Source organism: Anguilla rostrata, chromosome 1 (assembly GCF_018555375.3).
Source record: "Anguilla rostrata isolate EN2019 chromosome 1, ASM1855537v3, whole genome shotgun sequence".
In the NCBI taxonomy this organism is placed as follows: Eukaryota; Metazoa; Chordata; class Actinopteri; order Anguilliformes; family Anguillidae; genus Anguilla; species Anguilla rostrata.
The window spans coordinates 60,162,338-60,179,488 of NC_057933.1; the positions used below are offsets into that span (position 1 = coordinate 60,162,338).

The following is a 17,151-nucleotide window of genomic DNA, read 5'->3' on the forward strand; positions in this document are numbered from 1 at the left end:
ATGACTGCAAAAATTCTCACTTCCATGAGAAAAAATTGACTGCGCTGACAAAAATATGAATTTTGCCTATTTTTATTTTCAAATAATATATAAAGATGGCAGTGTAGTATAGTGATTAGGGAACTGGGCTTGTGACTCAAGGTTGTGGGTCACACAATTCCCAGCTGGGGTGCTGCTATTATACCCTTGAGCAATGTTCTTAACCTGAATCACTTTGGTAAAATATCCAGCTGTATAAATGGATGGTATGCATTTAAAAATGTTATCCTTGTAAATCACTCTGGATAAGAGCATCTGCTAAAAGGCAAATTTATTATGACTGTTGATATGGCTCCTAAGACCTTTTTGTATAAATAATGACCTGCTGCACTGAGATCTGCAGTCTCCCACTTTCAGTCAGGACAAATGGGCAATTTCAGTGATTTGTTTTATGCAAGGTTTGAGCTCCCTGACTTCAAGACTGATGAGGGTCTGGAAAATATCCCTGACCCAAATTAACCAATAGCTACTTTCAGTAAAACAGTGTCAGTCAGTCAGATGACTTACCTGAGCAAACAGACCAGGGCAGAAGGGCTCCAGTCACACCAGCTGTCTTAATGAGGCCATTCAGCTTGTCCTCCTACAAAGAAAAATGACCATTTGATTAATCTGTACACGCAATAAAAAAAAAAAAAAATTAAACTCTGCTTAGTAAATTTCCCCCCTCATTAAGTTAGAGATGAGTCCCAGACTGATTCAAACTGTTAACACTTTTAAACAGTAATTTTGGCTTGGGTGTGCATCAATGTGTAGTGACACTTGCAACATCTTCAAAATAATACCATTTATCACATTGATTTGATATTATTTCTAGTCTTAAAGGGCTTTTTTTCAGTCTGACCAAAATGAGCACTTCATTGCTGTGCCACTGTTTGCGTGAGTGTATGGCACCGCTGCACAGGGAAAATGTGAATTACTGTAAAAAAACTTTTTTAAAAACTAAGTATTTTATTTCAGTCTTCTCTGCAATTTAATGCAGACTAATGTCATTGTCTCCACAAAACATACTTCTGACATGACTTTGTAGGCTACATCATTATACGTTAATTTTGCCTACTTGTTGCGAAAGTACAAACCCCACCAGCACTCGTTGGGGTTACTTACTGTCACGGCAACTTCTTTGTTGTGGAGGATGAGAGCAGAGAAGATGCAGGCAAGTTCAGAGACTGAAGCCATTTTATTTTCAGGATTTTATGTCTTTAAAAATGGATGACTGATTTTAAACAGTGCCCACCGTCAGATTAAAAGGCCTTAGCTTCACAAGAAAACCAGGCACTTGTCGAAAAGAGGACATTTTTGGGCAGGACATTCAACTTCATTCAAAAAAAAATCTTCCTACCTTTTTCCAGTAAGTTGCATCCAAATGCTGATTTGAAAAAATAAAAAAATGTAAATGCTGATCCAGGATCACCTCACCCAACCAACCACTAAATCCCCTAGATACATTTGTCAGTTATGAATTCTTTTCAGCAGTATCTTCATCAGATAAATGCAAGACAGTATATTAACATTATATATATTAGCCATTTATCCAGTTTACAGTATTTTTCTAGCTGCTGTTTGAGTTTTGTAGTTTTTCTTTACTATGCTGTACAATGAATTGGCTGCTGAGGTAATGCTCTTTAAGTGGTCATTATGACATTGAAAAAGACTGTATTACTAGCTACACATTCTTAAGGCTTTATGATATTCATAGAGCTTATCAATATAAGCTTGCATTTCCAGAAATTTAAACCAATATACATACATGATTGAAAATGCATTTCAGCAATGTAAGTGTTTACATGACAAAAAATAACTGCAGTCAATTGATGGACAGAACTGTTCTTTCTAGAGTCTTAACGGAAAAACACATAATCTGTTCTGCCAGATTTTATGGAGTAGTTAAAAAAGTAGAAAGTTTTTTCAATGCAAGTGGAAGCAATGTTACAGCTGGTTGTGGAAGAGAGGTTTTGCACAAGATTTTCCCAACAGGCTGATCAATCATAATGCCTTCAGCTTCCTGTTATAGAAGCCTTCAAATGTCCCTCTGCTGAAATCAGCATCCAAAGAAGTCACTGATTTACTTTTGCTCCACATTCCTCCCCTTGGTGATTGGATATGGACAGTGTTAGTCTTTGTGGGTTTTTCCTTTGGCCTTCTGACTGTGAAACACTCTGTGCTCATTTACTCTGGTCTTGTCCACTGGGTAAAGCCTTTGGGGAAAGAGGATAGGTAATCATTTCACAAGAGAGCAGACACACACTGTACTGACACATGCAATTTGAGAACCAGTTACAAAACTATTTAATGTGTGTTTGGTTGGTATAATCCATGGAAACTTGCTGAGCTTACATTTTGCCTTTTGTCTATTCAAGCAGTTTAACAGAGTCGTTAGATGGTAAGTACCTTACTTAAGGGTATAACAATTGTCACCTACCAGGGGATTTATCCTGGAACCTTCTAGTTTTAAGAACAGGTCCTTTTTTGTTATCTTTTTGTCTTAGGTAAAAATCTTTTTTTTACATTTAAAAAAATGTTTAGTGTCTTTATATTTTATATAAATCAAATAAAATTAAAATGTTCCAAAATCAAATTAAAAAAAAAACACATCACCTGTTTGTCCAGCACGGCAAGCAGAGCAGTTAATTTACTTGCCACAGGACATCTACTCCACCGAAATATCAAAGAATGTCACAAGTCAAAAGCCATTTTGCATTAGCATGTGGGGCTGGCTCAGACAGCATTCGGCCGCCCAGTGACTCACCATCTCTGGTACAGGTAGATGAGGAAAACTAAATCATCCCTAAAGCAGGCCAGCCAGTGGGTGGTTGGCATGGTGATGATGAAGGCAAAGATGTCATCAATGAAGGTATTGAATGCCTGGTGAGTGATAAATCATTCCAGTCATCATCAATATCAAGTCTATATTTTTGACTCATACATGTTGAGACTTAACAACTTCTTTGTTCTTGAACCTATGTTTTGTAATTAAAAAAAAAAAGATTTATTACTATTTGGCATCTCCAAGCCCAATATGGAATGTCCAATTTGCAAACTATGTATAAGCTTGCTCAAGTGTTATACGGCCCCTGCTGACGGCCCTGGAGAGTGAAGACAACTTGAGGTCCTCTGAAACACATGATGCAAACACAGCTGCTTCTTTTTACACTGCAGCCACAAGTTGCACATGTGCAGAGCGGGGGCGGAGGAGACCCAATCATACACACGAACAGGGAGCAAGCCATGGGCACATGCATGGCCAACAGGGGTCGCTCAAGCAATGAACATGGCTATCCCTGTCGACCAAACCCGTCCCATATATCCCTTGGGCGACACAATGCCAATGGTGCGCTGCCCCTGTGGGGCTGCCAGCCATAGTTGGCACTGGCACTAGCCGGATTTGATTCCAGACCACGCTGAATGTTTATCAAATGTACTTAGTACCACAGAGAATGTGTTTTTGTTGCCGCTGTATTTTTTGAGTAAGGCCGCGGTTTACTGCTGAACATTTACTCCTGAACTGTGCATGCCACTATGAGTCTAACTATGAGTCTAATCCTCCTGAAACCTGCAGGAAAAAGGCTTAGTATCAAAAAGATTTTGACATAATGCAAGTGTCTTGGATGACAAAAAAAATGTTGCAGTGAAAATATTGTCTAAAATATAATTTATTTTTATTAAATGTCCCTTGTAGTGCAGGTTTCAGCACAGTAGAATATATGGTTCTTGAGATTAAGAACAGAGACTCGTGTCCCCTACAGCAGGGAACAAAAATGTATTCCCAGGTCTTAGAAGGATAAGTCTGAACATGATATGAAAAAACTTACTTTATACTTTAATGCCTTCCAGGGTAAATGTGCCACTGATTTTAGCTGTGGGAATACAAATGGAAAACACTGAGATAAGAAAACAGTTTTCCACTGGTGATATTTAAATTTAGCAGGATAAGTGATGTGATAATTGTATTTTTGGTAATACCAACCTTATAATTAACAAAAAGCTGCGGTATTATGAAGAGGAATCCAAAACCATAAATTCCTATCAAAGCAATAAAATAGACTGCATTATTGACGTTTTATATTATGTGTGATGATTTAGGTACAATCAGGTCAGGTATACAATCTAACCACTAGACTACTTTGTCATTAATATGTCAGAAACAGCATGAGGTGGTATTCACCGTACACAAAATATTTTTAAGACCCCCTAAACTCATGATGTAAGATGACATTTGCATGAATTGACTGGTTAAAGGTAAGAGTATAGCATCTTTATAATGAATAGAGCCTTACAGCTTCATTATTCATGCAGTATATTTGACTCCACTTCTAGATTGACATTCTGTGCTAAGCTCCAAATCCAAATGTGTAAACAAGGAATGTTGTAGGAAATGTACAGTTAAGGTTGCCATGCTTACCAATAACAAGACTGTTAATTAACCATGAGTACCAACTGTTAAGATAAAGCAAGAAATATTAAAATCATATGAGGAAGACAGTCCATTATACTGTAAGTAATTTGAAGTAAAATACAAAGTTGTTTTACCTTTTATATTTTACATATATCAAGGAGTATATGGCTCCTCCAAAGCACAATGGATATAGTAAGAAGGACAAATACTTCATTGCCTGGGAAGCAGGAACAACTCAGTTAGGACTGGCGAACACCTGGCATCTTAATTTAGTGATGGAGAGAGCATGGTGTGAATCATTTTGCACATAGTGGAGCTTCTAAAACATCATCCTGTGAACTGACCTGAGTGTCGTGTTCTTCAGTCTTTTTCTCCGATTCACTGGAGTTTCCAAACTGTGGAAGAAACGTTTCCATTGTTACAATCCTCCCCAATCCTTCAAACTGTCAAATGCCTTTTTCCAAGGAACCTGTGACACTTAACAGTTTAAATTCTGTTCAGTTATACAGCAGGGTATATTAACTGAAGCAATTCAGCTGACGCACATTGCCCAAAAGGTAAACCAACAAAGCCCTGGACAAGATAACTTAAGGTTATAAAAGACTGGTTTTCTAACTGCCATGTGCCTATTAAAAAAGAGCGAAACACTTCTCTATACTCTTCTAAACAGCTACTCTTGTGGAATTACAGTGGATTTTTCCAATGATGATACATATTATTATAGACACATCCTCTTTAAAATAATAATCCCCATACAAATGCGCACATACAGTTAAAACCAGAACATTCATAACTGGAATCACTGAGGTGATGGACGTGCTTACTAGGAAAATGGGCTTCATGCCAGACCACAAAACCTGAATCCTGTAGGCCTTCATGACCTTCCAAACCTAGAGGATGCAGGAAGAGCAGGATATTAGACCACAATCCAGGATGAAATCCACGCACTTGGGAGTCTGTTCAGACATAGAGTAAGTAGGGTCTTACTAAATCATGAGCCATCCATCAGTGCTCCATACTGCTTCCTTTATTTCTAAATTTAGGAGATCGTGGAATAATGCTACTTTTAATTTTTTTCTAAAATAACATTTTGTATGTTTACAATGTAAAGAAACAATTGCCTGAACACATTCTTTTTTTTTTTTTTTTACAATAGTCTCTATCATACATCTTACAATATATTATGGTAGTGAAATAACTGGTGTTGAGCTCTTTGTCCACAAAGCATGCAGTAACTGAATTTGTAGTTTCTGGATCATTGCACTGAGGGTACATATGTAGAATCACCCATAGTTGCTAATTACAAATTTTGTTTTTCAAGATGTAACAAGCTGAATTTCTTAATTCAGCACATTAATTTGTGGTAAGGTTTGATTAAATCGCATGCTTTAAACTGTACCAATTCAGTAATGCCCGCACACTGAAACTCAATATACACGTTTATTCAACAACATTTCAGTCCTGTGTGGATCTTCATCAGGTGAGTAGATATACAAAGGATCGAAACGTTGAATAAAGGTGCATATTAAGTCTTTATTCAGTGTGCAGGGTTTACTGAATTGTGTAGGTGACATTCACTGCCATCGTGGCAAGATACATAAAGTGCACAAACAACAAGGGCTTTGGTGCAAAACAGTAGGTGAAACCTCAGGGATGCTGGATACCTCAATTACAGAGCCCACGCCAGCAGGAAAGAGAACTAACAGGTTGGTTTGCTCCTCAAGGAGGTACAGGAAGATCACAATGGTACTAAAGCACCTCCAAAGTACTGAAAAATAGAACAAAATAAAGCAAACAACAAGATTACAACTTCACTTAGTGCCCTGTAATCAGTAATTTCTTATTCATTCAGATGTCAGCCATTGCACATAATTTCATCCAGATGCATCCATTACATTTTCACCTCACCCCCTAGCTAACAAAGTAGTGACTTATGCCAGGTGTGTCAGAAGTTGACACATCTACTGCCATTATCAGTTCATAAGGTGGCGCTAGCTGTTAGCATGGTTCTGTGCAGTAGTAGATGCGCGTGGTGTAGATCAATGTGCACTATTACCTGCTTTACTGGACATTCCCACCATGGTCTTCTTCTTCTTCCAAAAGCTGATGTCATTTTTAAAGGCCAGAAGGTCAAAAAGGAGCTACAAAATGCAAATGTTTATTTTGTTGTTGCATTAATAATCATATGAATAATACATTTATTTATGAATTTTATTTATTTGGCAGATCTACTGACCAGTCTGTCATGGAAGCACATATTAAATGTTAAAAATGAGCATGTATCAAAGCTACATGTATGAATTCATTCACAGGTTTCAGACACTGATTTTAGATGTACAGGGCAGTTCAAAACTGTTGAACTGCTGTGAAATGAAAATGCACTTCTTGTACGTCGCGTTGGATAAAAGCGTCTGCCAAATGAATGTAATGAAAATTCAAAGTCATAAAGTCAGTCAACTTAAAGTAGAAAGGCGACTTCAATTAAACATAAGAAGTACTTACATGAAACGCAGCCACCAAAACCGTCAGTGCTAAGAAATACAGATTGGTGTCCACAAAGATTCCTTTCATTTCATCTGTATCCTGTTCAGTAAAGCCTTAAAAATCATAATTATCCAGAAAATATATTCATATAAAACATTTTTTTTCGATTATTTTTAACACTGATCAAATTGTTCCTCAGGTCACATTTTTTCAACATATCAGAAATACTATTCTGAATGTTAACATACAGTGCAGTGGCTATAATTTTTTCATACAGTACCCTTGATGAAGAAAAGAAGGCTACAGAAAATAAACAATACTGGTAACGTATGGATAAGAGAGTTGTTCACGTTTCTAAAATTTCGGTGGAATTATCTACATACCAAAGTAGCGCAGGGAGTGGACAGCATCCTGCATGTGAATCCAGAAGCGCAGCTTTCCCAGAGAGATGCTGTGGTACGATATCGTCAGTGGCAGGTTGGCTGTCGTGCTGTTCATCACCTGCAAGACAAGCACGTCGCGTCTTCACAGGAATTAAACTCCCTGTGTGCATTTCCTTACTTTGTCCTTTGAATTAATTCCCTTTTAATAACTGAACAGTCCCAAGTGTAGTTATCAGGAGTGTGAATACGACATAGGTACATACCATTAAGTCCTTCACCCTGTTTCTGAGCTCATTGATGAAGAGGATTGGAAGGTACATCGTCTTTTTTCCATCCTGAAATCTACAAAATGACATGGAGTAAACGGTCCAGTCTTTTTTCCAACTGACATATTTCTTCACTCATGTCCCCACAGTGATACCCACAAGCTTGTAGGGGATAAGGCAGCTGATGGTTGTGCTCTCTCCTGATACTCTCACTAATGAGCCAGAAAAGTATAATGCACTTCATGAGAGACAGGTAAGTAACCTACAGGTGTCCGGTGAGTACCTAGAAGGCACTGATGTAGCAGTGTCCTGAGGAACCCTGGCAGATGTAAGCCCACCAAACTTCATCAGGACAAAAGCAATTGTGCACTGATTCCCAGTCACAGTCAGCTACTGACACACAGCCCAGATTCAAGCTAGTGATCTCTAAGGTACAGGGCTCACCCTGCTCTTTTGGTAGACACCAATATGTTCTTGTCATGTTCAGTAGCCAATCCCTGAATGCAACTTCACCCTTCATAGTTCCCCTATAGCCCTGTATACAGAAGGAAAAACAGATTACACTGCCATACACTCTCAGGTAACGCTGGACATCACTGGGCAGGGCCCCCTGGTCAAAGGAGAAGTCCTCCGCTACCACGTTAAAGGAGAGACGTGAGTGCCAGTGAGAGACAGGCCTCTGATTTGCCGCTGAATCATCCAAATGCTTCTGCTGCTCCTCCAGCTGTGACATAAAAAACAGTACAGAGACCAGGAAGGAACATACTGAACACACAGAGAACACATCTGCATGCTGACATACAAGCACTAGGCACAAACCTCATCTTTACAAACTGGGCACAATTACAGTATATAACTGCCGCTTTCAGGCTTGCCATATTACGTACAGTATACAGTGTCCTTCATCCCTGAGGAATGGGTCTATGTTACAGTAACTGTAACTCACAAATAGTGTCTGTTACTACTGCTTTAAATAGTTCATATACTAATGTTACAAATATAGCACAGATCACCCATATGGTAATATGTGTACAGTAATATATAGTATAGCAACTTTGGTAAAATACTGTACAAACAGAAAATTGCCAAAATCTCTGGGATGCCCTTTTTAAGTGGCAATGGTGTCACCCTCCATGAAGACAAGATAGCACAGAGATTATGTCACAGAAACTATAGAATTTGTGAAATTCTGAATATTTATTAATAAGGAGGGATGTTATTGGGCCTACCTGTAGAGGCGCCTGGTCAGAAGTGAATCTGATCTTGGGGGCTTTGGGCAGCATGTAGGTGGTGAGCGGGGCCACATGGTTCACCTGTCTGCTGTCCTGCCAGGGAGACACACCAGCCTGGTGCAGGAACACCAGAATATAGAGTGTCCCATTGCTGCGGGTCTTCAACGGCAGGAAGACATTCAGGGTCCTTCAATCACCAGACAAGAAAGGGTTAGGGTTAGGGTTAGGGTTAGGGTTAGGGTTAGGGTTAGGGTTAGGGTTAGGGTTAGGGTTAGGGTTAGGGTTAGGGTTAGGGTTAGGGTTAGGGTTAGGGTTAGGGTTAGGGTTAGGGTTAGGGTTAGGGTTAGGGTTAGGGTTAGGGTTAGGGTTAGGGTTAGGGTTAGGGTTAGGGTTAGGGTTAGGGTTAGGGTTAGGGTTAGGGTTAGGGTTAGGGTTAGGGTTAGGGTTAGGGTTAGGGTTAGGGTTAGGGTTAGGGTTAGGGTTAGGGTTAGGGTTAGGGTTAGGGTTAGGGTTAGGGTTAGGGTTAGGGTTAGGGTTAGGGTTAGGGTTAGGGTTAGGGTTAGGGTTAGGGTTAGGGTTAGGGTTAGGGTTAGGGTTAGGGTTAGGGTTAGGGTTAGGGTTAGGGTTAGGGTTAGGGTTAGGGTTAGGGTTAGGGTTAGGGTTAGGGTTAGGGTTAGGGTTAGGGTTAGGGTTAGGGTTAGGGTTAGGGTTAGGGTTAGGGTTAGGGTTAGGGTTAGGGTTAGGGTTAGGGTTAGGGTTAGGGTTAGGGTTAGGGTTAGGGTTAGGGTTAGGGTTAGGGTTAGGGTTAGGGTTAGGGTTAGGGTTAGGGTTAGGGTTAGGGTTAGGGTTAGGGTTAGGGTTAGGGTTAGGGTTAGGGTTAGGGGTTAGGGTTAGGGTTAGGGTTAGGGTTAGGGTGGGTAGGGTTAGGGAGTCTAGGGTTAGGGCTAGGGAGTTGAGGGTTAGGGTTAGGGTTAGGGTTAGGGTTGGGGTTAGGGTTAGGGTTAGGGCTAGGGTTAGGGTTGGGGTTAGGGCTAGAGCTAGGGTTAGGGTTAGGGTTGGAGCTAGGGTTAGAGTTAGGTTTTGGAGCTAGGGTTAGAGCTAGGGTTGGAGCTAGGGTTAGGGTTAGGGTTAGAGCTAGGGTTAGGGTTAGGGTTAGGGTTGGAGCTAGGGTTAGGGTTAGGGTTAGGGTTGGAGCTAGGGTTAGGGTTAGGGTTAGGGTTGGAGCTAGGGTTAGGGTTAGGGTTGGAGCTAGGGTTAGGGTTAGGGTTGGAGCTAGGGTTAGGGTTAGGGTTGGAGCTAGGGTTAGGGTTAGGGTTAGGGTTGGAGCTAGGGTTAGGGTTAGGGTTAGGGTTAGAGTTAGGTTTGGAGCTAGGGTTAGGGTTAGGGTTAGAGCTAGGGTTGGAGCTAGGGTTAGGGTTAGGGTTAGAGCTAGGGTTAGGGTTGGAGCTAGAGTTAGGGTTAGGGTTAGGGTTAGGGTTGGGGCTAGGGTTAGGGTTAGGGTTAGGGTTGGAGCTAGGGCTAGAGCTAGGGTTAGGGTTAGGGTTAGAGCTAGGGTTAGGGTTAGGGCTAGGGTTAGGGTTAGGGTTAGGGTTAAGGTTAGGGTTAGGTTAGGGTTGGTGGGCTAGGGTTGATAGGGTTAGGGTTAGAGCTAGGGTTGGGCTAGGGTTGGAGTAGGGTTAGGCTGGTTAGGGTTAGGGTTGGGGCTAGGGTTAGGGTTAGGGTTAGGGTTGGGGTTAGGGTTAGGGTTAGAGCTAGGGTTAGGGTTAGGGTTAGGGTTTTAGGGCAGTTTCTCTATCACCTCAGATGAAATGTACAACCGGGCCGAGTGTCTGCAGCACGCCGGTCTGGCATCATTTCCGTACTTATGTAGGCAATGTTTCAGGCCTAAGGGGGGTTCCCGCATTCTCATGTAACAAAATGTGTAGTTCTGGATTCCTTGCATAGAGTATATGCCAGGCCTTAGTATTATGGTGGCAGCAATAAGGTTTCATTATGGAGCTAAGAACTGAAGATGAGTTCTGCTAGATTCAACCTCACCACGCTGCTTTTTACTATTTTTCAATCAAGCCTATTTATTCCTTTAAGCTATCAGACTATTGATGTTGCTTAGTTAGAGGGGGGGGGAAACAAAATAAAATAAATAACAAACGAGAATGACGTGCACTGCAATTTGACTGCATCCTGCCTGTCCTAAAGAGACGGTCTAAAATAGGAAATGGGTTACCTTTCAAAACTGGAATGTATGTCAAAGTCCTCCATCTTGAGAATGAGACTGTGCCCATCATCTTCGCTTGGTTTCACAGATGTGTAAATGCTTAACTTTTTAAAAATAGAATTATTAAAATGACAGTTAAATACCAGCAGAAATGTAATATGGTTACCAATATGACAATAAAATCAGATCATACCATACAGTTACTATAATAACGTCAGCTATTAGCTATATTAATCTGGAAATTGCCCCGTGTATTACTGTAGCAGTGCAGCATAATTATCATGATCAGCCTTTGTCTAACCCTGACAGGTCATCAGAAACTTTTTATAAATATTTAAATATGCTGGATCACACATAAAAACTTCCCTGACCAATCAGAAACATACACTAAAACAGAAACGTACAAAAAACTCCTGAGAAGGATTGAAGAAGGGTGTATGTGTTTCAGCTGTAAGAAGGTTCTGATATTGATACAGTACATTTCTAAGAACAATACCCTCCTAAGACCCAGAAATTCCTTATTGTCCCCTGTAGGAGACATGAGTCTCTGGTCTTAATCTCACAATGCTGAAACCTATGCTACAAGAGACACTCAAACCATGTTGCAGTGACAATATTTTCAAAAATATTGTTCATTTTATTTTTACTGTCATCAAAGACAAATTTTGTAAAACAACAAAAAAGAAGTAGCTAATAAAATACTTTCTCAGGACAGTGTCTGTGGGAAATTATTTCCTGCATTCATTTCTATGAAAACTCTACTCCAGTCAAGTTACTGTAAGTGTAGCCTACATCTTCCTCAGGTTGCCAGGTTTATTCATATGTAAGTGACTAGGGTGACTGCAGAAATCCGAAGTAAAGCAGCAGAAAATGTAGGCTACTGCTTAAATCAGGGTTATGGTGAGAGCAATTTTTTTTAACTCCATAAAAATCCCTCCAACAGTTAAAAAAAAAATAAAAATCACTTCAGCATTTCCAGATGTTATCTGTTAGTGCTGACATAACACTGGACATTTTACTGCGTACTAGGCCTGTTTGACAAATCATCTAGATGCAATGGTTAGGCTTTAATGGACCAAGATTAGTAACAGTACACGTTACACCTCAAACAACTAATAGTCTATAGCCTGCAGAGTACAGCCACGGTTAGGTAAAAACACTCCCGTTTTTACTGAGATAAATCTAGACTAAAACTATTAACTAGACCAAGTACATTACGTTAACATTAATTACATTAATCAAAAGCGCAACACACAAGCTGATACTGGACTATAACGTCCCTAAATTTCCTATAATAGCGCATTTCGATATAGCGCATTTATTTTAACGTACATTATTAATTATGGAATCAAACCTGAAGTCGTGGTGCTTCTGTCATGTACGACACGATGCAATTTTCGCGTTTGTTATGGCCACAGGGTCTGGTGTAAAGGATGCTGTAGATCACCCAGCAAGTGTGTAGAACGTACAGGACGAACACCCCGGCAATGAGGGTCGTGAAAGACGTCTTTCGAAACACGCCATTCGGTGATTTTGAATAGCATGCAGGAAACATTGTCATATAGCTTTAGGTAGCATGCACCAGAAACGCAGCAATATATAAACCCGCAAATAAACAGCGCAATAAGAATGACAGATCTACCTAGAAAGCTACCTTAGGCTGCTGGAACCATACCCTGTCCTTGATTGTAATAGTTTCTCAAACGACACATTTTCGTGAATCTTAAAACAAACAAAAAAAAACTGGTGACTGAAGCTATAGCGCTAATAGCCTACAGTCGCCGCTTGGTTTCGCTTGGTACAGCTCCATAGCCTACCCGAGTCAATTCATAACAATTATACGTTCCAATTACGGCACTTCTTCAGCTGACCTAAAACCACCTACACTAATTTTAGCAACAACCTATCTGAATAACAATCGTGAAACTGAACCAGAGTCCGGGCCAGCACAAGGACATGTACAATATCTCCACTGACTTCGCAGGTCCATTGGCTTAGTTGGCTCATAGCTGGTGAATGATATCCTATAGGCTAAACCACAACACTTAAAGTGTTTAAAAAAAAACAATGGACATATTTACAAAACTACTTACAAAAATTGTGTTTGAAAGCACAAAAGTGAAAATAAAGACAGTGTGATTGCAGTGTGACTCTGTTTATAGCCTAATATGTATAGACTATTAGCCTATAGCCTACATATAGGCTCAGTGTCACACTGCAATCACACTGTCTTTATTTTCACTTTTGCGCTTAATGTATTTTATTTGGAAAGGTACAGTTTATTTCTTTAACCTCATGTATCATAATCAGGTAGCGTTGGACCTATACTGTCCTCTTAGTAGTTAATTTAATTTTCAGTTGAAGATGCCACTCATAATCACATGAACATGAATTAGTTTAGACCACATTCTTTAATTTTGTCTCACAAGGTATTTCTTTTGTTAACATGCAACCTTGACCCTAATGTTGTCAGCTCACAGTTAGGTAGCATACTGGCCAGGTCTTCAAGTATGTAAGCTACTTTTTGAAGAGGTTAGTTTGTTCTGAATAAAAATACTGATTCCATAGTGACAAGAGCCAGCTAATGCTTTGTTCTCAGATTTGTTTTTTCTAGGCGCCTTTTCTATTTCTGATTACACATAGAAGCTATGTTTTTGTGTGGTTTATGTCACCTGTCACCTGTTTTCTTCATGCTACATGGCATGTAGCCTTCCATTCTTATGTATCGATGGGGTAATATTTTTTTGGTGATTCCTGTCATAGTTTAATTATTTTAATTTTTCCATCATTTATTTGTATTGTTTCTTTCCTATTTAATCCACTCTTGTGTCAGTATAAATTTTATTTTTTAAAATCCTATAAGTCTAATATTGACAGTAGATGGCAGCATTGTTATGGCCAAAGAGCCACCATCAATTAATTTGGCCATAATTTTTCAATTTGCCACCTTAGCCAGCAGGGAGCCAGAGAATGCCAAACAATTTAGTTGAAAAGAGAGATAGCTTTTTGTGACTCATCTTACTTAGGCTGATGTCCTAGATTACTGATTTTTGTTTTACAGTGAATAATGTCTCTCACTGATCATTTTCTAGAAAGATTTGACCTTAACAGTTATGTTGTAGCCTACAATTGATGGAGTAGCTAACAGTCAAACTACACCAATGTTTAGGCTAATTCCTTCAGCACTGTGCTCATTCCTGCTAAATAATTCTTTATGTTAACAAGAACAGGGGATACAGTATTCATGTTAGAGGCATATGGGGTCTCCAATTAATTCTTGAAAGGGTTTTAAAATATTTTATCTATAATGTAAACTGGTCTGAACTGAATTCCAATTTAGATTATGGTTTACGTATCTATAAGGTCCACATTAGAAGTTCACAGGACTTATTTTACATTTAGCAAATGAGGCAAACTGTATTTCTAGGGAGTCTATGCCTATTTTTCATTTTCCTTTTCCGGAATTTACATTTTAGACATTGAGCCGATGTACTTATGCAGAACAACAACAGCTAACATCCTTTTGCATACAATACATTATACTGCTAAATGTTCACTAAAGCAATTAAGGTTAAGTACCTTCCTCAAGGGTGCATGGCAATATCCCACACAGGAGTCAAACCTACAACCTCAGCATTACAGGCCCTGGTCCATAAAAATGAGGCTGCACTGCAGCAGGCAAAAACCTCTGGACAAGGAATGGAACTAATATGGGCCTGTGCTGTTTACTGAACTAAAATGCCTTTGTACTGTGGATGCTACTAATGGCATGACTAATAACAATGGAACTCCGTTTGGCCAGATTATTGTTGATTTCAAATGCCAGTGTGGTGCTTTGTAATATTCCATCACACTTGGAGAGCTGATAACCGCCCATATTAATTTGAATATTTTTCATCCTGATTTGTCATTGCAACATTGTATGTAATACAAGTCAAATTTGTGATTTTTGCAAGCCAATTTGCAAGATACTGTGTGTCAGTGCATGTGTGATTGCACGTGTGTGTGTGTGTGTGTGTGTTTGTAAAAGTATCAGTTATTATAAATTAACTGAAATTAATTGGTTTGGAAGGTGTTTTATTTACTTTTTGTGATAACAAACATTATGCAATATTGTATTACTTTTTATACAAAGTGCAGTGTTAGAAAATAAAACTATAAGAATTAAAGTCTGTTATAGAAGAGAACGAATAACTGCAGTCACCTTAATGACTTGATTAAAATAAAATCCACAAGGTGTTGTTGGCATATACAGCAGTCATGTCAATATCATAAAGATGGAAACATGAATATATATATACTCATTTTTCACACAGTTTGCTATGACTTTGAACAAGAAAGTACAGAACCGAGCTGTAAAGAACTACAACTGCAATATTCAGAAAAGCATCGTTTGAATATGGCTTTGGAAAGAAAATTATAAAGTAACTGTGTATTGTGTGTATTCTCTCTCTCTCTCTCTCTCTCTCTCACACACACACACACACACACACATAATATACAAACATATACATATTTTACATACATTACACATGATTCTCACAGTTCATTCATGTAGTGCTGATTCTTCAGAGTCTCTGTTACCCTTTTACTGCCACACACAGATGGGTATCTCGTCCATTCAGCTGTCCCAGCACCACCCTCACCCTGCCCAGCCCCGCCCCCCTCAGGCGTGCATGCTGCCCGACAGGGGCGAGGTCAGGTTCAGCATGATCATGCTGTGTGCGATGGCTGTGGCGGTGCCCGAGCCCTTGGAGCTGCGCTGCATGCTGACCACGTCCCCGCTGGTCTGCTCCGCCTCCGCCTTGCGGAACACGCTCCTCACCGTGCCCTGGAAGTTGTTGGTGACGAAGCAGTAGACCACGGGGTCCAGGCAGCTGTTGAGACTGCTGAGGGTGACGGTGACGTGGTAGGCCACCACGTGGTGCGGCATGTCCGGGTAGAAGAAGACCAGCACCTGCCGCACGTGGAAGGGCGTGAAGCAGACGGTGAAGATGACCAGGACGGTGACCAGCAGCTGGACGGCCCTCATGCGCCGCTCCCGGCTCTGCTGCATCAGGCCCGGCCTGGCCAGCGCGCAGGCGATGCGCACGGTGAACACCACGATCACCACCAGCGGCAGGAAGAACTCAAACACCGTGAGGGCGAACAGCTTGGACAGGCAGCAGGCCTCCTGCTTGAAGGCCGTGGACAGGAGCGAGTAGGTCACCACGATGGCGAACAGCCAGATGAAGGCGCAGACACACTTGGCCACACCCGGGCTCCTCCACTTGCGCGATGCCTCCACCTGCACGATGGCCAGGTATCGGTCAATGCAAATGCTTGTGAGAAAAAGGATGCTGCAGTACATGTTGACAAAATAGCTGAAGATGTGCAGGTAGGAGCAAGTGAGGCACTTGCCCGCGCTGTAATACAGGACGATGCGGGTGGGCAGTGAGAGGTTCACTAGCAGATCCGTCACCGCCAAGTTAATGGTGTAGATGACAGAGGTGGTGCTGGGCTTTGTCCGCAGACAGAAGACATACAGAGCCAAGCTGTTGAGCGCCATACCCACAATGAAGATGAGCACATTGATCACCAGCAGGGCAATCCACAGGCTGTAAAAGTCATTGTAGAGGCCCTCGTCCAGGTGTGCCAGCTTGTGGAGGTATGGTTCCCTGGGCACCTGGGTGGTGTAATTTATGGGGGTGGGTGTGGCCGTGAGGTTGAATAGTACAAACCAGTCAGTGGAGGAGGACTCCATCCTTATATGTCTGGGCACCTCCCTGAAACACAGGAACAGAACTGAATCTGCACAGGCTCCCTCTATGGGTCAAACTATGGTAATTGCTGTAGCTGGAGGTTAACTGTAGGTGTGGGTAAGTGTAGCGGAGGATTGAGCCATGGACATTCTGAAAATACAATGCTTTTAGGGGCAAATCCAAAGGTGGAAAAAAACAACATAGTGGTTTGAGGATTATCCCACCAATGTAATCCCCAGTACTGGTGGGCCAAGCACCAAAGGCCTGATAGATTATCTGGCAATAGCCAATAAAACACACTTAGTTGCAAAAGAAAAGTCAAGTTTGCAGAAATGTATAGGCCTATTGACTGTAGTCTCGCACAGTAGTGTGTAATATTATGTATTGTGGTAAAAATT

At 40.8% G+C, this 17,151-nt stretch overlaps 2 protein-coding genes across 2 annotated transcripts; both read right to left on the minus strand.

Annotated features, from left to right (window-relative positions):
* Positions 1–1,197: 1,197 nt before the first annotated feature.
* LOC135260641 (lipid scramblase CLPTM1L-like) lies at positions 1,198–13,016 on the minus strand. The gene is made up of 17 exons (XM_064346060.1): positions 12,367–13,016; positions 11,022–11,116; positions 8,795–8,984; positions 8,138–8,289; positions 7,563–7,641; positions 7,300–7,417; positions 6,935–7,029; positions 6,489–6,573; positions 6,097–6,200; positions 5,257–5,322; positions 4,777–4,827; positions 4,567–4,649; positions 4,439–4,473; positions 4,004–4,059; positions 3,849–3,893; positions 2,786–2,901; positions 1,198–2,234 (listed from the first exon to the last, which is right to left on the minus strand). The coding sequence occupies exons 1-17, from the start codon at positions 12,571–12,573 to the stop codon at positions 2,150–2,152; spliced, it is 1,662 nt and encodes a 553-aa protein (XP_064202130.1). The 5' UTR covers positions 12,574–13,016; the 3' UTR covers positions 1,198–2,149.
* A 2,136-nt stretch (positions 13,017–15,152) lies between these two features.
* Positions 15,153–16,756, minus strand: gpr20 (G protein-coupled receptor 20). Its single transcript, XM_064312816.1, has one exon. It carries the CDS (start codon positions 16,753–16,755, stop codon positions 15,679–15,681), a length of 1,077 nt encoding a protein of 358 aa, XP_064168886.1. The 5' UTR covers position 16,756; the 3' UTR covers positions 15,153–15,678.
* Between the last annotated feature and the right edge of the window lie 395 nt (positions 16,757–17,151).